The sequence below is a fragment of the Nanorana parkeri genome, unplaced genomic scaffold (assembly GCF_000935625.1).
Source record: "Nanorana parkeri isolate BGI_ZX_2015 unplaced genomic scaffold, ASM93562v1 scaffold593, whole genome shotgun sequence".
Classification (NCBI taxonomy): domain Eukaryota; kingdom Metazoa; phylum Chordata; class Amphibia; order Anura; family Dicroglossidae; genus Nanorana; species Nanorana parkeri.
Genome location: NW_017306861.1, coordinates 838,263 through 859,736, shown reverse-complemented (window position 1 = coordinate 859,736; position 21,474 = coordinate 838,263). Strand labels below are relative to the sequence as shown.

The window sequence follows — 21,474 nt, the reverse complement described above, 5'->3', positions numbered from 1 at the left end:
GCCACCCCCCCCCCCCCCCGCTCCCCCATTGGAAGATTTCCCATCTATTCCTGTTCTGATGACAGAAATTGTGATTTTCTTTCACTGATACCAGTCAACAAAACGTCAGACTTGTGATGTCATTGAGGTCTTGACCCTAGTTTCTGGCTTGAGGAGTTTGAGGGTCAACACGTAGATGTTTCCCATAAAACCTCAGACTTGTGATGTCATTGAGGTCTTTGTTTTCTCTTTTGAAGGCAATTTATGACCAAACTGGACCAGATACGGGAACCACGTCCTCATTCTGCATTTGTATTCCAGACGTGTCAGAGACGTATTGGAATAAAGTCCACAGTAACCTTCAAGGTTGTTCTAACAAATTATTCTTGAGGGGGTGGAGTTGATTGGCCAGCTTGGAATATATAAGGCCACCACTTGTCTCCTCCAAGATAAGACCAGAGCTGGGGGTCTGCTTTCTCATGGGAATCATGTGCCACCAGAAGGTTTAGAAACTTCAGCTTCTGATCACGTCCCCCTGCCTGGCACCACCCAGTGTCTATGGTCATGTTAAGGCCCCTTGTGATTTCGGAAAGGGACATCCCTCGAACTCGGAAGAGGAAGCCGGCTTCTCCACCTTGTGGACTCTCAGATGGGTGATGAGCTGAGCCTTCTGTGCAAAGCATTTTCCGCATTCACTGCAAGAGAAAGGCTTTTCACCCGTATGTGTCCGGCGGTGCCTTACCAGGTCGGAATTCTTGGCGAAGCCTTTTCGACACTCGGGGCAGGCATACGGCCTCGGCCTCTCCCTTTCACTCGCGTGAATCCTCCGATGCATAACCAGCCGCCCCTTCTCCTGGAAACACATGGCGCAGTCCGAACAGGAGAAGAGCTTGTCGTCCGGGTGGAGCCTATGGACGTGCACGGCGAGATTCTTCTTGTTGCTAAAGCAGCGGCCGCACGCGGCGCAGGAGTAGGGCTTCTCGCCCGTGTGGACGCGAACGTGCCGGATGAGTTTGGATTTCACCAGAAAGCGTTTCTCGCAGTCAGAACACGAAAACGGCTTCCTCTTAGCGTGCGTTGTCTGATGCTTGTTGCGGTCTTCTGCGTGAGCAAAGCCTTTCGCACACTCTGAACATCTGAAGGTGCCGAGGTCGGTGTCCATCTTATGATCTTCAACAAAACCTGATTCCCATGTGGAATATTCACTCTTTTCGGGACATGGTTTTGGTTTGCAGAGAGATGGTCCCTCAAGGTTGATGTCTGGGGTTCCGGGGGAGACTCCTGGAGCATCTTGTGTGATGTCAAGTTGTCCTTCCAAGATGTTACTCATGTACAACTCCCCTAAGAATATAAAAAGAGGTCCATCAGCTTTCATTAACAGTCTCTGACCATAGTTCAACTCTAACATTCAACGTTCTTCAGCACAGCTGTGAACAAGCCGACATCTCATCCTACATATTGCCTAATGCCCAATTTATGTGGCTACCAAACCGTTTCTCAACCCCTAGATGCTTCAACTTGATAGCAACTTGATTTAGTGGCCAACGTGCTTCCCTAGCAGTCCTGACAGATCAAATGAACTCTACTAATTAATACACATACACATGTCCTACTTTGGGTCAGTTGGTGAAGAGCAAGACCAACCACTAACCACCACATCTCAAGAACCATAGACGGTGCTGCCATTGCTTGCCTGGACTGCCAGGTGGCCAAGATCTGTTGAAATGTTCCAATATGGGTAGTGAAGGGGACAGTGAACACTTCCAAAGGGTTTCCATCATGGACCGCCACAGATAAACCAGTTTTATGTTGACCAGGTTTTTACTTACGTGTACCAATCTGCGCCGAGGACTCCTCTTCTTTGATCCTCACCATCATTTTGACCACCTCCGTAGACTGCTGAGCAGCCCTCACGTACATCTCCTCTTCCTTTTTAACTGCTGTTTTCGCATCTCTGAGATCTTCTCTCTGAATCCACAAGATGGAAAATATTTAACGGCATGAGTGTAAACTAGCTGGACCCGCACATCACCTCCACGGGTCATATATTGGTGTTGGCCGAGATCCTTAGTTCTGTCTACCTGGTCATGGTGAGGGATGTAGTGATGTTCCTGCGTGGGATCCCGGGAGTAAGGAAGATTGGGACATCTCTCTGTAGTGATCACCTTGTCCTTACGTGGCCAATCTTCCATGAGTTCCATCTTTTCTTCACTGCCAATCTGTAATAGATGAATACAAAGAATAAACCAAGCCTGCTCTTCAGACAAGGATGTGACGTCCTTGTGGAGATCCTTGTGTCCTTCTACATACTCCCACTCCTCCATGGATCCATCTGTAGGAAACACACACACTGACTGAATACATTGTCTCTATGTGTGTATCAGATGATGGGGGATCTAGGTGGACCCTCCGTACTGCTCTCTCCTCTTACCCGGTGATGTGGGGGGCGGCTCATTCTCCATCACGACGTCCTTGTAGAGATCCCGGTGTCCTTCTAGATACTCCTCCATGGAGAGATAGACAGAGACATCCTGATCCAGCCACACACACACACAATTATACAGTCACCATCCAGACACATGTCTTGTCAATGTCCCATAATTTCCGGCGCCGCTCACCTCTCCCGTCAGCAGCTCTGTGATCTTGTTTGCCAGTTCCAGGATCTTCTGCACGTCGACTCTCCCAGCTGGTATGGACTGTGATGGAGGCAATGTTATGGACACTTGGCGGCCAGACTTTACAACAGATAACTCTGTGTATGGAAACAACAATGATGTCATGTGACCTCCCAGAATCCACCTCACCTCTCCGGTCAGGTCTGTGTTTTACTAATAGAGATAAGAGTGATGTCATGTGACCTCCCAGAATCCTCCTCACCTCTCCGGTCAGCAGGCAGATGATCTCCAGTGTAAGATCTACTATCTCCTTTATTCGTATTTTGCCCTTGTTCATTTTAATGGGAGGTACGGCCTCTGCTCTGCGTAAGAGTGGGACGCCCTCGATGTGACCTCCTGAATTATGAAAACAATACAATATCTCAACAACAGGTATAATATGAGGCCGGTAAGCCAAAACAACACAGAGCCGGCAGCAAACACCAGGATAGTAGACTTGGAATGTACATGTACACTATATTGCCAAAAGTATTGGGCCCCCCCCCTCCAAATCACCGGATTCAGGTGTTACGTGACATTTCCTTACTTATAAACATTACGCGGTCACCTGTTACTGGTATTATAACAAAGTGGAAGCAACTGGGAACAACAGCACCTCAGCCAGGAAGTGGTCGGCCACGTCACATGACAGAGCGGGGTCAGCGCATGCTGAAGCGCACAGTGCGCAGAAGTCACCAACTGTCTGCAGAGTCAATAGTTATCTTTATCATCTGTATCTAGATTTATATTTGATATCGATATATTATATTGGACGCGGCCTGCGGGGCCATAAAGAAGAAAGCGTTCCGTCGTACAAAAGACAGAAATTGGTGATGAAATGTGGAATTTGGATCCCGTCGATGTCTGTCTGGTGGATGATGACCGGTGACACGTAGACTCGGTGGTGGTGGTGGAAGATGACTGGCCAAAGTTTGGTGAGGCATTTCTGGTGGATTGTCATCCTCCACAGCGACGGTCACACGTGAGTTGGCTCATTTGACACATGTATGTTCTACACCATTCCTAGAGATCCCCGCGTGGTCCATTCCGGGCTGCAGACGGCGAGGACCTGTCACGTCGCTGTATCGTAGACGACCTACGTTCTGTGTCTCGAGGATCGTACAGAACCTCCTGCAGATTAGAAGGGGAAAGCATGCCAAGTGAGCCAAACATACCTCCCCGTCTTCCCCGTCAGCTGGGCCCTGACTGATGAGGTCACACAGAGCTGGAGGTGCAGGGAACTCTGGGTGATGTAGTCAGCCCCATACAGCCGGAGATTAACCCTCGCCCTCCTGTAGACTAATATGTTATAGGGTCACCTGGATTAGCTACCATGGACTCACCATAGCACTGTGGGCTCACCCTGTTGGCTTGCTGCAGATTAACCCTCACCTTGCTGTGGACTCACTAGTATGATGTGGATTAACCATTGCTTTGCTGGGAGCTCACCACTATGGATTAACCATTGCTTTGCTGGGAGCTCACCACTATGGATTAACCCTTGCCTTGCTGTGGGCTCACCACTATGGATTAACCCTCGCCTTGCTGTGGGCTCACCACTAGTACCATGTGTATTAACCCTCGCCTTCCTGTGGGCTCACCACTAGTATCATGTGTATTAACCCTCGCCTTCCTGTGGGCTCACCACTAGTATCATGTGTATTAACCCTCGCCTTCCTGTGGGCTCACCACTAGTATCATGTGTATTAACCCTTGCCTTCCTGTAGGCTCACCACTAGTACGATGTTGACTAACCCTCGCCTTGCTGTGGACTCACCACTAGTACCATGTGGATTAACCCTCGCCGTGCTGTGGGCTCACAAATATGATGTGGCTTAACCCTCCCCTTCCTGTAGGCTTATTAACACTCATTAACCCTTGCTTTCCTATGTGCTTACTAGTATGATGTGGATTAACCCTTGCCTTGCTATGGGCTCACTATCATAGTATTAACCATCTCCCTGCTGTGGGCTTTTTCCAGTAACCCTCGCTGTGCCGTGGGCTCATTACCCTGGTGTGGATTAACCCTCCCTTTGCCATGAAGCCTTGCTGCGGGATCAGTATTTTTGATTGGATTAACCCTCACCTTGCTGACATCTTTCTATGACAGTACTGATTAACCCTTTGGCTCGCTGTTAAATTGTGAGGGTGAACTTTCACCTTGCATTCCTCTTCTAGTAGGCTTCCCTTTATATTACAAGACCATCTATTGCCTTGCAATGGTCTTAACTAGAGTTGCCACCTTTTCTTTAAGCGAAACCCGAATACTCTAGCGACGCGTGAAGATGTGGGAGAATGAGTTGCGGCGTATTCATAGATAAAAATTGCCGCCCATTCATATGTAAATATCACAGCCAAGACTATTTTCAGTGGGGGGCCAGTAGCCCCTATCTTAATTTTGGTTGCCCCTGTCTGCCTGACATCTTGTGTCCGGGATTCTGCTGCCATGAAACCCGGGCACAGCATTCAAAACCTGTAACCTTCGCTGTACTGTGGGCTCAGTGACCTCATGGGTTGACCCTTGCCATGCTGGGATGCCACTGTATATTCTAGGGTGACCTTTCTTTGCTGAGGACACGCTGCTGCACCCTGCTACAGAGGAACTATCTGCAGAAGAGGTCGCTCCAAGCATGTTGGATCCTTCCACTTCTAAACCTGGCCCTGAGGAACTGAGGTCTCCTCAGCCATTCACCTCCCTGGCACCTGTGACAGATAGCTCTGAGTTCCTTGAGGCTGTTAAAATGGACAGCAGGATACCATTAAAAGAGAACCTGTCAGTTAAATATGACATTGCCAAGAGGAGAATGATAGAAGACACCACAAGGTGGCAGTATATCTCATTGCCTTGAAGCTCAAGTACCACCTCACCATAGCAAACACCTTTCATCTCCTTCCCACAACATGATGGCCGCCACGAGCCAAGCTGTCCTCAACCAAGGGATTGAGGAGAGAAGGAGCACTACAACCATGGATGAACATATGAATAGCTACCTTGTTGGCTTCGGTAAGATAGAGTTGGTACATGATATTTGGCCTGGGGCTGGGTGGAGAAGAGATGTAGAAATCCAGCACTTGGTACACTTTATATGCAAATGTTAACTTTGTGCCAAGTAAAACTCAAGTACCTCCGCACCATAGCAAGCAACTTTCATCTCCTTCCCACAACATGATGGTCACCATGTCCTCAACCAAGGGACTGAGGAGAGAAGGAGAACTAAAACATGGATAACCATCTGAATAGCTATCCTGTCACCTGGGGTAGGATAGGGGTAGATCATAACATGTGGCTTGGGGGTTGGAGGTAAGTCCAGCCCTTGGTACACTTGGTATGCAAAGGTCAATTCTGTGCCAAATTGAAGCTCAAATACCCCCCACACCGTAGCAAGCACCTTTTGATGTCCTTCACACAACACGATGGTCATTCCAAGCCAAGCTGTTCCTAACCAAGGGATTCATGAGAGAAGGGTCACTATGACCATGGATGAGCATCTGAATAGCCATCCTGTCACCTGGAGTAGGTTAGGGGTGGCACATGACATTTGGCCTGGGGGTGGGGTATAAATCCAGCCCTTGGTACACTTAGTAAGCAAATGTCAACTTTGTGCCAAGTTGAAGCTCAAGTACCTCCTCAACATAGCAAGCACCTTCTCGCCCCAAGCCAAGCTGTCCTCAACCAAGAGATTCAGGAGAGAAGGAGCACTACAACCATGGATTTGAGTCCAGCATCACTCCAATCTTCCCAGCACATTGGGCCAAGGTGAAGGAGGCCCTTTAAAACCTTCAAATTCTGTGATGGAATAGAACATTTGGACTCTTAGCCATTGGTGGGCTGTTCTTTCTCTTCTCAATCTCTTGTGCAAAGCACCTCCTGGAGGTCTCTTCATGCATGAGAGCAGCCTAACCTGCACAAGACTGCACCCCACTTTACATATTTCACTCCACACTGTGAGAATGAACCCAGTTTGGATCCACCACCTCCAACCCATTCCTTCTCCATGAACACATAAGGCACCAGTGTCAAGATCTGACCTCCTGTATCAAGCAGAATGAATGGAGGCCAAGAGTTTGGTCAGCGTTGATGCTGAACTTTATTACACATTATTAGTCTCTGCCTAAAACAAATGCTACATACAAAACTTGGGATGGTTCTTCATTCGAGTCAATGAGTGTGACCTTCCTGGTGCTGGCCAGAATGAGACTTCCGTGGACATCTGCCGCACTCTGAACAGGAAGATGGCTTCTCGCTCGCGTGAACTCTCTGATGGGCAATGAGATGAGCTTTCTGCGTGAAGCTTTTCCCGCACTGACTGCAGGAGAAAGGTTTTTCGCCCGTGTGCGTTCTCTGGTGCCTCTGAAGATCAGACTTTTTAAAGAAACTTTTGTAGCATTCGGAACAGGCATAAGGCCGTTCCCCCGTGTGTATGCGCTGATGTATAGCAAGTTGTCCTTTCTCTAAAAAGCACCTTCCGCACTCCTGGCAGGAAAACGGCTTGTCACCTCGGTGAAGGCGCTGATGTTTGACAAAGGCTGACCGCTGGAGGAAGCACTTTCCACACTCCGTGCACGCAAACGGCTTCTCACCTGTGTGAATCTTTTCATGAATCCGTAAATAACATTTTAACGTAAAGCTCTTGCCGCACTCTCCACACGTGAAATCTTTGTCACCATTGTGAATCCGGAGATGTGTCAGGAGAGATGATTTCCTTGTGAAACATTTTTCACACTTAGAACACGCAAATGGTTTCTCTTCTGTGTGGATGGATTGATGTGTGGCAAGGTTGGTCTTGGTGGTGAAACATTTCCCGCACACACCACAGGGAAAGGGCTTTTCACCCGTGTGGACTCTCAAATGTTGGATTAGTTTTGATTTAGCTGGAAACCGTTTCCCGCAATCAGAACATGAATAAGGCTTCGTCCCGGTGTGAGTCCTCCGGTGTTGGTCAAGTTCTCTTTGCTCCTCAAAGCTTTTCCCACAGTCCGGACATATAAAGGAACTTCTATTAGTGTACTTGTTTGGATCTTCAATAAGATTTGATGTCCGCGTAAGACAGTCACCAGGTTCATCCTTCTCTGCCTTACAGTAAGGTTCTTCTTCAGGGCCAGAGGGACCAAGTGATCTAGCTATGCCGGGAAGTCCTGGAGAAGCGGTTCCTGAGCTATCTGAAGGAGGTTCCTCAGGTATGGAGGCCCCTGGTGACCTGGCTTCACTGTGCACATGTGGTTGGACTTCTGGGATAACACCATGTGAGTTATCGAGAGGGGTTTCCTCAAGATTAGAAGGATGAGGCGATTTGTCCATAATGTGAAGTCCTGCAAGTGTAGATGGAGCTGGATTTGGAAAAAGTTCCTCGAGATTGGAGAGATCTGGTGAACTATCTTCACTGTAATGTCCTGGATGTTTTTGCGCCACAGGGTTTTCTCCTTGACAATCTTGACTAATGATGTTATCTTCTAGGACACAGCTGAGGTGCTCCTCTGAGGATTATAAAAAAGAAAAAACACTTTATTTTAATAGAAGTGACTCCAGCTACCCAATGGTCTACTAGGCCCAAGTCACGGTCATATTACTGGCTGATAGAACTCTAACTGTGGAACAAGCAGTGTTTTGATAATGGACCAGGGGCAACAAAACAATGGTGCCCTCAGAAGCTTCTCGAAAGTCCTTATTACTGACCTGTACTGATCTCTGGAAAGATGCCTTCATCTTTAATGGTCATTCTCATATTAAGTTCACCTGTGAAGTGTGAACCACCTCTCACCAACAGCTCCTCTTCTTCTTTATGTTCAGCTTTCACAGCTATCAGCTTTGGAACCTAAACCCATGAAATAATGATAAGTAGCATCTTTAAAATCAGGGCCTACATACAATTTTGGTTCTCGTCATTTCTAATGGCCATACAACATGGAGTCAATGAGACCCTACCTGATCACGGTGAGGGATGGTGTGATCTTGTGAATCTCGGGAATACAGAGGACAGGCCTGAGGGATCTCATGATGTTCCTGTGTGGAATCCCGGGAATACAGAGGATAGACCTGAGGGATCTCATGATGTTCCTGTGTGGAATACCGGGAATACAGAGGACGGGTCTGAGGGATCTCATGATGTTCCTGTGTGGAATCCCGGGAATACAGAGGATGGGCCTGAGGGATCTCATGATGTTCCTGTGTGGAATCCCGGGAATACAGAGGACGGGCCTGAGGGATCTCATGATGTTCCTGTGTGGTATCCCGGGAATACAAAGGACGGGCCTGAGGGATCTCATGATGTTCCTGTGTGGAATCCCAGGAATACAGAGGATAGACCTGAGGGATCTCATGATGTTCCTGTGTGGTATCCCGGGAATACAAAGGATGGGCCTGAGGGATCTCATGATCTTCCTGTGTGGAATCCCGGGAAATCAGAAGACGGGGACATCTCTCTGGTGGGTTCCTCTTACTGGATCCATCTGTAGGAAACACACACACTGACTGAATACATTGTTTCTATGTGTTTATCAGATGATGGGGGATCTAGGTGGACCTTGAGATGAGATAACGTGTTATGTTGACTTACCAGGAGATGGAAAGACCTGCTGAGTCTTTGTGTTCTCGTCCTTCCACAGATCCTTAGACTCCCCTGTGTATTCCCAACCCTACATTATGAAATAACAATATAAGACACAAATAATTAATAACATGCCTGATACTGGAGAGTGGCCCAAATTCCCAACACCGCTCACCTCTCCTGTCAACAGTTTAATGATCCTATTGATGACTTCCAGGATCTTCTCGTTGGTGTTGCCCTCAGGTGTCAGGAAGTGGGATGGAGCCATGTCGATGGGATACTGTCCATCCCCTGATGATTTCTTGACTACTGTGTAGCCCTGTAAGTGGAAATAGAACTTTTACTAAATATATTCCCAGAATACACCTCACCTTTCCAGTCAGCTCTGCGTTTTATCATTGGGAGATAAGAGTGATGTCATGTGACCTCCCAGAATCCTCCTCACCTCTCCGGTCAGCAGGTAGATGATCTCCAGCGAAAGATCTAATATCTCCTTTAGGCGTATTTTGCTGTTCTCCATTGCTGGCTCGGAGGACGCACATGTATCCAGCTTGGAGCAGCTGTCCCTGAAGTGTAGATAGAAAAACAATATTATGGTTCAGAGATATGTGTGCATCACATCCCAATACTCAACAACGTTGGTCCATGGGTGGTGGATCATCATTGTGGACAGATGGGCGATGTGTTCAATACTCAAATGTTCAAGCAACATCTCCTTTACTGTCCTGGACCTGATGGCACCAGACGCAGCAGATTGTGAAAGAAAAGTCAAGAGTGGTCATCTAATACCTTATGAGGAGAAGACACTGACGTGGTAGAATGTGTGGAGAGAAGATGTTGAAGGAAACCAAATGATCCTTTCCTTCCCTACTGGAATCTGTTCCCTCCCTACTGGGATATGTTCCTTGCCTACTGGGATCCATTTCTTCTCTACTGGGATCCATTTCTTCCCTACTGGTATCCGTTCCTTCCTTACTGTGATCCTTTCCTACCCTACTGGGATCCATTCCTTCCCTACCAAGATCCTTTCCTTCCCTACTGGGATTTGTTCCTTGCCTACTAGGATCCATTCCTTCCCCTCTGGGATCCATTTTGTCCCTACTGGGATCTGTTCCTTCCTTACTGTGATCCTTTCCTACCCTATCAGGATCCATTCCTTCCCTACTGAGATCCTTTCCTCTGCTTCTGGAATCTGTTCCCTGCCTACTGGGATCCATTTCTTCTCTACTGGGATCCATTTCTTCCCCTCTGGGATCCATTTCTTCCCTACTGAGATCCTTTCCTCTCCTACTGGAATATGTTCCCTCCCTACTGGGATATGTTCCTTGCCTACTGGGATCCATTTCTTCTCTATTGGGATCCATTCCTTCCCCTCTGGGATGCATTTCTTCCCTACAAGGATCTGATCCTTCCTTACTGTGATCCTTTTCTACCCTATCGAGGTCAATTCCTTCCCTAGTGGGATCCATTCCTTCCCTACTGGGATCCATTCCTTCCCTATCGGGATCAATTCCTCCCCTATCTGTATCCATTCCTTCCCTACCGGGATCCATTCCTTCCCTACCAAGATGCTTTCATCCCCTACTGAAATCTGTCCCCTCCCTACTGGGATATGGTCCTTGCCTACTGAGGTCCGTTCCTTCCTTACTGTGATCCTTTCCAACACTATAGGGATCCATTCCTTCTCTACCGAGAACCATTCCTTCCCTATCGGGATCAATTCCTCCCCCCTCTGTATCCATTCCTTCCCTACCGGGTCCCCCCCCCCCCCTTCCACACAGTATCCAGATACAAGCTTTATTGCAAATAGTGCAAACTCGCAAAACCAGACTATGGCCCATCACTCACAACCAGATCCTCTACTACTTCTTTGACGTGTTTCTCCCCAGCAGGAGCTTAGTACTAAAGGTCCTCCATGGTGAAGCCCCTACTACGGAGACACACGTTGGGCTAGGAGTGGGTTGGACAGGGATAGATGTACCATAGTCTGGCTATGGGAGTTTCTACAACTTCCGACAAAGCTTGTTGGATATCAAGAAAACAACGGCGGAACTAAAGTAAAAATAAACTGGACTTCTGATGATGGGAAAAATGTTCTTGGGAATCATTACAGGCACATCAGCACAATGATTTACGATTTGTAAAACTGGTAGAACGAGGCATCTAACAGTTGGAGAAGAACCTGGTGTCTGCATGGTTGGGACACTACAGGAATCTTGTGGAGTCCTCTCTACGATGTATCTCATCTTCTGCCGGGGCCCAAGGAACCCTAACAAAGGGTGGGCAGGTGGACAAGAACCTGGTGTCTGGATGGTTGGGACACCTAGAGGAATCTTGTGGAGTCCTCTCTACGATGTATCTCATCTTCTGCCGGGGCCCAAGGAACCCTAACAAAGGGTGGGCAGGTGGACAAGAACCTGGTGTCTGGATGGTTGGGACACCTAGAGGAATCTTGTGGAGTCCTCTCTACGATGTACTTCATCTTCTGCCAGAGCCCAAGGAACCCTAACAAATGGTAGGCAGGTGGACAAGAACTAGGTGTCCTGGATGGTTGGGACACCTAGAGGAATCTTGTGGAGTCCTCTCTACGATGTACTTCATCTTCTGCCAGAGCCCAAGGAACCCTAACAAATGGTGGGGAGGTGGACAAGAACCTGGTGTCTGGATGGTTGGGACACTAGAGGAATCTTGTGGAGTCCTCTCTACGATGTACTTCATCTTCTGCCAGAGCCCAAGGAACCCTAACAAATGGTGGGCAGTTGGACAAGAACCTGGTGTCCTGGATGGTTGGGACACCTAGAGGAATCTTGTGGAGTCCTCTCCTACGATGTATCTAACCTTCTTCCAGAGCCCAGGGAACCCTAAAAAATGTGTTTTCCTGGCCACTGTTTATATATTTCAATTTAAGGTTCAGAGATGGCCCATGTATCTGAGAATGAGATGACTCCACTTCGTGTCCAACGCAGGTACACCAAAAGCTCCAACGAGCACCGATCATACATATTCTACACAAAGGACAGTGGTTACCTAATGGCCAACATCCGTGTTTTAAAAGGCTTGTTCCCTTGTAAAATGTGCCCTGGAAGATTATCTCTGGGACTTTCCTTGTGAGGGATATTTTGGGGAAGACTCTTGTTAAGGTTTCCTGTGGGGTTTTTTGCCGTTGATTATTTATTAAAAAGCAAAACTCGAAAACATTTTACCAAATGTTTGAATTGGGATTGCTTTTCGAGTTTTGCTTTTTAAGCCAAGAAAATGGGGACAGTGTAAGTTCACAACCAAGACTTTGTGTGAGGAACGTCAACTTTGGTCAAGCGGTTCTTCACCAAATTTCGACGGGAATAGATCAATCAAAGCGATCCATTCCGTCAAATTTAAAAAAGACCTCCTCTGGTCTTCCTTACTCAAATTTTTGGATATGCCGATGGCCGTTTGTCTCACCACCAATTTTAAACTTGACGTCAACATCCCCTCTCCGAGCTTAGTGATTGGAGGAAGACTTTTCGAAATTCGTCACCCGATCGGAAAACCGTCAATTTTACAAAATGGGCAAAATATGCCTCGGAACAAAATTTAAAAGGACCCCGTAAACATCTTAAAGAAGGGTCCTCCATGGGCACTGCGCCGAAGCGAGCTTCCAACCCAAAAACTTGACGAATATAATTCTCCGGGCTGGCTGGATGCACAAGGAGCAAAACATACCTTTGCCGAGGATTTAGGCTCTGGCCGATGATGTCACAGGAAGTGGGAGGCGAGCACTCTGGGTAATGTAGTCTCTCCTGCGGGCTCTGTATAGGCTCATCCAGGGTCCAGATTAACCCCTTGTGAGTGAAGGTGCAATAGAGGCGAAACCAGGAGGTCTCCTTCTTAGGGATGAGGCAACGGTGACCAAGGGGTTACAATCGGGATAGAAAGGGATTAAAAGCTTCCAACCTTCCCCGGTGCTCTAAGGATTAACCCCTTATGGTGATCAGACAGACATGGGGGGGATTAACCCCTTATGGTGATCAGACAGACATGGTGGGGATTAACCCCTTATGGTGATCAGACAGACATGGGGGGGATTAACCCCTTATGGTGATCAGACAGACATGGGGGGGATTAACCCCTTATGGTGATCAGACAGACATGGGGGGGATTAACCCCTTATGGTGATCAGACAGACATGGGGGGGATTAACCCCTTATGGTGATCAGACAGACATGGGGGGGATTAACCCCTTATGGTGATCAGACAGACATGGGGGGGATTAACCCCTTATGGTGATCAGACAGACATGGGGGGGATTAACCCCTTATGGTGATCAGACAGACATGGGGGGGATTAACCCCTTATGGTGATCAGACAGACGTGGGGGGGATTAACCCCTTATGGTGATCAGACAGACGTGGGGGGGATTAACCCCTTATGGTGAGCAGACAGACGTGGGGTGGATTAACCCCTTAAGGTGATCAGACAGACATGGGGGGGATTAACCCCTTATGGTGAGCAGACAGACATGGGGGGATTAACCCCTTATGGTGATCAGACAGACATGGGGGGCGGGGATTAACCCCTTATGGTGAGCAGACAGACATGGGGGGCGGGGATTAGTCCTTGGTTTGAAGGGTGATTTTTATTGATTTAACCCCTCGTTGACGGCCAGCTCGTTGGCCTTGAGGATTAGCGCTCGGCTGCCTGCAAACTCCCCGTTGTAATGTGGATTAACCCTCGCCTTGCCGTGAACTGTCCAGTGCACATTGGATGGACTTTGGCTGCGCCGCGGACTCGCCACCGCGATGTGGATTAACCCTCCCCTTGCCAGGAATAATAATTGCGCTTTGGATCGGCTCGCCTTGCGGTGGACGCACAGGGACACTGCAGATTAACCCTTTGCTTGCCCCTGTACCTTCACGCAGCAGCACGCACATGAATGCGTTACCTCATAGTGAATTAACCCTCGCCTTGCTGCGTATTAACTACTTTACTGTTCACTGACCCCCCCCCCCATTATTATGCTGCTCTTTGGTTTCACCCCACACCTTGTTGTTTATCAAATCTGACCTCCGTCCTCCCCTGCAGTCTTCTATCTGACCTCCGTCCTTCCCTTCAGTCTTCTATCTGACCTCCGTCCTCCCCTGCAGTCCTGCACAGGTGTACCGTTTCCTCTCCTGGACTGAAATGGCTTCCTCTGATGTCACTGCACACTGCGAGCTCCTCACAATGTGCATTAGAAGCTGCAGCAAATAGAGCCTGCCTCAAATCCTGGCTGGTGGACATCCAACGTCATCTAGAACTTTTCTCCCCAGCCTGACTGTCTCTGGCCCGTCCCTTCCATTCATTGGATTTCAGTTCTTGCCTTCACAGAGGCTCGGCCTCACAGGTGCGATTTTAGCAAATGCAGCCTGCCCAGGAACGTCCGCGTCTCGAGACTGACCACCACCCATCGAAGCAGTTTTATATTTGTATAGCCCGCCCACTGCTTGCATCAGGGCTGAGGGCTCTTGAGAGGAGTACTGAGGCAGGGTGCTGTGATGTTTTCAGAAAGCTATGTTTTAGTTTATATCTGTGGCGTTGAGGCACCGGGACTCTGCATGGGGCCCCCCGTCCCTGTAGTCATGTGACCAGACCCACAGTGGATTTAGTATTAGAGCAGTATTGTATTGGTAATGAGTGATCGGCTCTCTGTGGCCACGTTACTGTAACCTGTGAACTGCTGCATGTCCAAGTGCTCTTTTACCTCCCGTCTTCTGCCATAGCTGCAGCTCCTGATGTGACGGGGGGACTGAGGACTCTGATGTGACGGGGGACTGAGGACTCTGATGTGATGGGGGACTGAGGACTCTGATGTAATGGGGGGACTGAGGACTCTGATGTGAAGGGGGACTGAGGACTCTGATATGATGGGGGACTGAGGACTGTGATGTGATGGGGGACTAAGGACTGTGATGTGATGGGGGACTAAGGACTGTGATGTGATGGGGGACTAAGGACTGTGATGTGATGGGGGACTAAGGACTGTGATGTGATGGGGGACTAAGGACTGTGATGTGATGGGGGACTAAGGACTGTGATGTGATGGGGGACTAAGGACTGTGATGTGATGGGGGACTAAGGACTGTGATGTGATGGGGGACTAAGGACTGTGATGTGATGGGGGACTAAGGACTGTGATGTGATGGGGGACTAAGGACTGTGATGTGATGGGGGACTAAGGACTGTGATGTGATGGGGGACTAAGGACTGTGATGTGATGGGGGACTAAGGACTGTGATGTGATGGGGGACTAAGGACTGTGATGTGATGGGGGACTAAGGACTGTGATGTGATGGGGGACTAAGGACTGTGATGTGATGGGGGACTAAGGACTGTGATGTGATGGGGGACTAAGGACTGTGATGTGATGGGGGACTAAGGACTGTGATGTGATGGGGGACTAAGGACTGTGATGTGATGGGGGACTAAGGACTGTGATGTGATGGGGGACTAAGGACTGTGATGTGATGGGGGACTAAGGACTGTGATGTGATGGGGGACTAAGGACTGTGATGTGATGGGGGACTAAGGACTGTGATGTGATGGGGGACTAAGGACTGTGATGTGATGGGGGACTAAGGACTGTGATGTGATGGGGGACTAAGGACTGTGATGTGATGGGGGACTAAGGACTGTGATGTGATGGGGGACTAAGGACTGTGATGTGATGGGGGACTAAGGACTGTGATGTGATGGGGGACTAAGGACTGTGATGTGATGGGGGACTAAGGACTGTGATGTGATGGGGGACTAAGGACTGTGATGTGATGGGGGACTAAGGACTGTGATGTGATGGGGGACTAAGGACTGTGATGTGATGGGGGACTAAGGACTGTGATGTGATGGGGGACTAAGGACTGTGATGTGATGGGGGACTAAGGACTGTGATGTGATGGGGGACTAAGGACTGTGATGTGATGGGGGACTAAGGACTGTGATGTGATGGGGGACTAAGGACTGTGATGTGATGGGGGACTAAGGACTGTGATGTGATGGGGGACTAAGGACTGTGATGTGATGGGGGACTAAGGACTGTGATGTGATGGGGGACTAAGGACTGTGATGTGATGGGGGACTAAGGACTGTGATGTGATGGGGGACTAAGGACTGTGATGTGATGGGGGACTAAGGACTGTGATGTGATGGGGGACTAAGGACTGTGATGTGATGGGGGACTAAGGACTGTGATGTGATGGGGGACTAAGGACTGTGATGTGATGGGGGACTAAGGACTGTGATGTGATGGGGGACTAAGGACTGTGATGTGATGGGGGACTAAGGACTGTGATGTGATGGGGGACTAAGGACTGTGATGTGATGGGGGACTAAGGACTGTGATGTGATGGGGGACTAAGGACTGTGATGTGATGGGGGACTAAGGACTGTGATGTGATGGGGGACTAAGGACTGTGATGTGATGGGGGACTAAGGACTGTGATGTGATGGGGGACTAAGGACTGTGATGTGATGGGGGACTAAGGACTGTGATGTGATGGGGGACTGAGAAATCTGATGTGACGGGGGACTGAGGAGTCTGATGTGAAGGGGGACTGAGGACTCTGATGTGACGGGAACTGAGGACTCTGATGTGACGGGGGACTGAGGACTCTGATGTGACGGGGGACTGAGGACTCTGATGTGACGGGGGACTGAGGACTCTGATGTGACGGGGGACTGAGGACTCTGATGTGAAGGGGGGACTGAGGACTCTCATGTGTAATAAATCTCTGGGATAAGGGTCTGGTAGGGATCTGGGAGGGGCCATAAAAGGGCTGACCTCTGGGAATTTTCTGTATTTTGGAAGAATAAGAAACCATCAGATCCCATCAGGAGAGAAGGTCTGGGAAGAGAAGTGAAGGCCGAGGTCTGGATGGGTTTTCATTTATTTATTACGTATATATAATTTGTACAAAATATTTTTCCGCATAGAAAACTTGATGTCCACCTGAGTGAAGGAATGTAGTCTTTCCAAGGAACAGGAAGTGCTACAAACAGGAAGTGGGCCTCAAATGGCAGTGTGAACTTTCTGATGGGTGATCAGTTGGGCTTTCTGTGAGAAGCCTTTCCCGCACTGGCTACAGGAGAATGGCCTTTCACCCGTGTGTGTCCTCTGGTGCCTCAGCAGTGCCGACTTCTGGACAAAACTCTTGTAGCACTCGGAGCAGGCGTATGGCCGCTCGCCCGTGTGGATGCGCTGATGGATAGCAAGCTGTCCTTTGTCCACAAAGCACCTGCCACACTCTGCACAGGAATAAGGCTTTTCGCCCCGGTGAAGGCGCTCATGGATGACTAAAGCCCACTTCTGGACAAAACACTTTCCGCACTCCGAGCAGGAAAATGGCTTCTCACCAGTGTGAATCTTCTCGTGGATGCGTAGATAATTCTTGAAGGCAAAGCTTTTCCCGCACTCGCTGCAGGTGAAATCCTTGTTGCCACTGTGAGTCTGTTGATGCATCAAGAGAGACGATTGCCTTGAGAAACACTTTCCGCACTCCTTACACGGGAACGGCTTCCTGTCCGTGTGGATGATCTGGTGTGAGACCAAGTTGGTCTTGGTGGTAAAACATCTGCCACACTCAGGGCAGGGGAAAGGCTTCTCGCCCGTGTGGACTCTGACATGCTGGATCAGTTTCGATTTGGCATTAAACCGCTTCCCACAATCAGAACACGAATACGGTTTGCTCACGTTGTGAGTTGCCTGATGTTCGCTGAGATCATTTTGCAGCGCGAAGCTTTTCCCGCAGTCCGAACAGATGAATGAGCTGATGTCCGTGTCCGTCTTCTGGCCTCCAGCCATGTCTGACTCCCACGTTAAATAAGGACCAGGCTCATCCTTCTCGGGTTTGCAGACAGGCGGTTCCTCTGCATTTGAGGGATCAATAGCTGACCTAGGAAGTCCTTCATGTGCACCTGGCATATCAGAACATGGTCTGTCATTAGAAGGTCCTTCAGGACTAGAGGGATCGGGTGTTCTGTCTGCGCTGTGGAATGCTGGATTTGGGGTAACAGTATGAGACTTATCAGAAGACGGTTCCTCAGGGGAGGGATCTGGTGAGCTATCTGTGCCAGGAAGTCCTGCTTTTGAGGTGCTTGGATCTTCTTGGGTGGTGGCATCATCTTCAGAGTCACAGGTTGGAGATGAGACTAGGCACCCCTCAGAGGTCTTCCTGATGTGTGGTTTCCCTGCTGGCGATATAAAGAAGGAACATGATGACTTTTTGGTAAGGGCCCATGTGGCTGGCCAAGAACTTGGCAACTTCTTAGGGTCAGATCATTATCATATTCTATGAATGTCTATTACCCACCTGTGCTGATCTCTGCAGGACCTTCTTCTTCTTTAACAATCACCTTAACTTCAGTGTTCTTCATCGCGTACTGGTCACCCGTAAATGTGTCGTCTTCCTCCTCTTTACCTTCAACTTTCATTTCAGACGCATCTTCATTCTACAGACCCCAAAATATATCAAAGGGAAATGTTATATAACATGGAAGATTACATTGGAAGAAGAACGTTGGCTTGTAATATCCACATATTATTTCTGCAGGTTGAACAGTGAAGAGTTACATTCGGGGGGCTCTCTGCTCTGCTTTCCTGATGCGGGTTGGGGGATGGTGTGGCCTTCCTGTGTGGAATCCCGGGAATACAGAGAACGGGCCTGAGGGATCTCATGATGTTCTTGTGTGGAATCCCGGGAATACAGAGGTCGGGCCTGAGGGATCTGATGATGCTCCTGTGTGGAATCCCGGGAATACAGATGATGTACCTGAGGGATCTCATGATGTTCTTGTGTGGAATCCTGGGAATACAGATGATGGGCCTGAGGGATCTGATGATGTTCCTGTGTGGAATCCTGGGAAGAAGGAGGACAGGGACATCTCTCTGGTGGGTTCCTCTTACTGGATCCATCTGTAGGAAACACACACACTGACTGAATACATTGTTTCTATGTGTGTATCAGATGATGGGGGATGTAGGTGGACCTGATTTTCTTACCAGCTGATATGAATGTGTGCTCACTCTCCATCTTCTCCTCCTTGTACAGATCCTTACTATTTTCTACATATTTGCAACTAGGAACCTGAAACACACAATGATACAGTCACCATCAAGACACATCACTTGTCTGTTCCTGGATCATGTCCCAGAATTCCCGGCATCGCTCACCTCTCCAATCCCCAGCAGCTCTGCAATCTTGTCAAGGACTTCTAGAATCTTCTGCTTGGTTTTCATGGTAGATATGGAGGAGACGGAGCTTTGTCCATTGATTGAGGTCTTCTTAACCAAGGTGTAATCCTGTGTATGGCAAGAGAGATGGAACTATGACTACAAACATTTCCAACTTCCCTCAGCTCTCCGGTCAGGTCTGTGTTTTATGAATAGAGATCAGAGTGATGTCATGTGACCTCCCTGAATCCTCCTCACCTCTCCGGTCAGGGCTGTGTTTTATGAATAGAGATAAGAGTGATGTCATGTGACCTCCCAGAATCCTCCTCACCTCTCCGGTCAGCAGGTAGATGATCTCCAGCGTAAAATCTAAAATCTCGTTAATTTGTGCCTTGTCCATGTCCATTTCGTTGGATCGGAGAAGAGACTCGGGCCTCGGTCGGAGTTGATGACCTTGGGGAAACCATACATTACACGAGTCATACAAATAGACTGTTGTAAATCACAAAAGACCGGCGAGGAACACAAAGTTGTCACCTCAAGATTGCGTCATAATTGAATCAAGGGGACGTGGAACTTTAACAAGGAACGGTGTATTCAAGCCAGAACCCATTGCCTTTTAGAACGACAGCTTGACTCTGGAGGAACATTGGGGCAGATGTGGACAGAACATCTTCTTGTGTTTATGGGAGGGCCACCTCCAGTGATCAAACATCTTAAATACTAGACTCCCATCACTGTGGGCGGAGTCCTCTTCCAGTGAACAAAGGACCATCGTAAGTTAGAATTTGTTAGGAAATCCTACATGGGGACGCCACGTGTTTGAAGAGGACAATAGAAGGTACAATGTACCGTATGAAGGAGAAGACTCTAGATGTCACATTCTGGCCACGAGTCCTGAAGACCTCAAAGTTGGTTTCTTATGACAGCAATGGGTTTCATGGAAGCCAACACCAAGCCCCAATTCTCCGACGCACAACACGAACCCAACCCGAGTCCCTCATAGCAGGAGGAGGGGCTTATATAGAGCCATCTGTAAAAGTGGCAGCCATGGTGAAAATACATTAGGGGGAATGGTCTTCTATTGGCCAGGATGCAAGGTTATGCTTCTCACTGGCCACCAATGTAAGGAGTATGCTTCTCACTGGCCACCAATGCAAGGAGTATGCTTCTCACTGGCCACCAATGTAAGGAGTATGCTTCTCACTGGCCACCAATGCAAGGAGTATGCTTCTCACTGGCCACCAATGTAAGGAGTATGCTTCTCACTGGCCACCAATGCAAGGAGTATGCTTCTCACTGGCCACCAATGCAAGGAGTATGCTTCTCACTGGCCACCAATGCAAGGTGTATGCTTCTCACTGGCCACCAGTGTACGGGGTATGCTTTTCACTGGCCACCAATGTAAGGAGTATGCTTCTCACTGGCCACCAGTGTACGGGGTATGCTTTTCACTGGCCACCAATGTAAGGAGTATGCTTCTCACTGGCCACCAGTGTACGTGGTATGCTTTTCAGTGGCCACCAGTGTACGGGGTATGCTTCTCACCCCCCACCAATGTAGGGGGTATGCTTTTCACTGGCCACCATTGTACGGGGTATGCTTCTCACTGGCCACCAGTGTAGGGGGTATGCTTTTCACTGGCCACCAATGTAAGGAGTATGCTTCTCACTGGCCACCAGTGTACGGGGTATGCTTTTCAGTGGCCACCAGTGTACGGGGTATGCTTCTCACTGGCCACCAATGTAGGGGGTATGCTTCTCACTGGCCACCATTCTAAGGAGTATGCTTCTCACTGACCACCACTGTAAGGGGTATGCTTCTCACTGGCCACCTATGTAAGAGGTTTGCTTCCCACTGACTGGCTAATAGCCCCCATGTGATCCTAGGTGACCGGTTCTCTTAAAGGTGACATCAGGGATGTATCATACCCCTAATATCACTGGGCCAAGCACAGATCACTCTGGTTCTTCCCGTCCCCTGTGGTCCGGGAATGACGGCCCTGAACCCCAACGTGAGGAATTCCTCGCCACTTCCAGGTTCATCCACCAGAGAGCAGATCAGTAGATGGATGTTCTGCCGTCTCCTCCCATCTAACCACTGACCCCTGCCATGG

At 48.9% G+C, this 21,474-nt stretch overlaps 3 protein-coding genes across 3 annotated transcripts; all 3 read right to left on the bottom strand.

The window, feature by feature from the left end:
- Window positions 1-541: 541 nt before the first annotated feature.
- Window positions 542-2,180, bottom strand: LOC108792034 (gastrula zinc finger protein XlCGF17.1-like). The gene is made up of 3 exons (XM_018562713.1): window positions 2,061-2,180; window positions 1,809-1,947; window positions 542-1,320 (listed from the first exon to the last, which is right to left on the bottom strand). Exons 1-3 carry the CDS (start codon window positions 2,178-2,180, stop codon window positions 542-544), a joined length of 1,038 nt encoding a protein of 345 aa, XP_018418215.1.
- Window positions 2,181-6,715: 4,535 nt separating this feature from the next.
- LOC108792033 (zinc finger protein OZF-like) lies at window positions 6,716-8,350 on the bottom strand. Its single transcript, XM_018562712.1, has 2 exons — window positions 8,308-8,350; window positions 6,716-8,108 (listed from the first exon to the last, which is right to left on the bottom strand). Exons 1-2 carry the CDS (start codon window positions 8,348-8,350, stop codon window positions 6,793-6,795), a joined length of 1,359 nt encoding a protein of 452 aa, XP_018418214.1. The 3' UTR covers window positions 6,716-6,792.
- An 8,848-nt stretch (window positions 8,351-17,198) lies between these two features.
- LOC108792032 (zinc finger protein OZF-like) lies at window positions 17,199-20,133 on the bottom strand. The gene is made up of 4 exons (XM_018562711.1): window positions 20,083-20,133; window positions 19,359-19,487; window positions 18,499-18,637; window positions 17,199-18,379 (listed from the first exon to the last, which is right to left on the bottom strand). The coding sequence occupies exons 1-4, from the start codon at window positions 20,131-20,133 to the stop codon at window positions 17,199-17,201; spliced, it is 1,500 nt and encodes a 499-aa protein (XP_018418213.1).
- Window positions 20,134-21,474: the final 1,341 nt, after the last annotated feature.

Excerpts from the sequence above, each read along its gene's own strand:
- LOC108792034 (XM_018562713.1), bottom strand. The coding sequence starts at position 2,180 with ATGGAACTCATGGAAGATTGGCCACGTAAGGACAAGGTGATCACTACA. Across the intron at positions 1,948-2,060 it reads ACATCCCTCACCATGACCAG|AGAGAAGATCTCAGAGATGC; the intron begins GTAGACAGAACT and ends TTGTGGATTCAG. Across the intron at positions 1,321-1,808 it reads CTCGGCGCAGATTGGTACAC|GGGAGTTGTACATGAGTAAC; the intron begins GTAAGTAAAAAC and ends TTATATTCTTAG.
- LOC108792033 (XM_018562712.1), bottom strand. The coding sequence starts at position 8,350 with ATGACCATTAAAGATGAAGGCATCTTTCCAGAGATCAGTACAG. Across the intron at positions 8,109-8,307 it reads CTTTCCAGAGATCAGTACAG|AGGAGCACCTCAGCTGTGTC; the intron begins GTCAGTAATAAG and ends TATAATCCTCAG.
- LOC108792032 (XM_018562711.1), bottom strand. The coding sequence starts at position 20,133 with ATGGTCCTTTGTTCACTGGAAGAGGACTCCGCCCACAGTGATGGGAGT. Across the intron at positions 19,488-20,082 it reads CCCACAGTGATGGGAGTCTA|GATTACACCTTGGTTAAGAA; the intron begins GTATTTAAGATG and ends TGCCATACACAG. Across the intron at positions 18,638-19,358 it reads AGCTGCTGGGGATTGGAGAG|AATGAAGATGCGTCTGAAAT; the intron begins GTGAGCGATGCC and ends TGGGGTCTGTAG.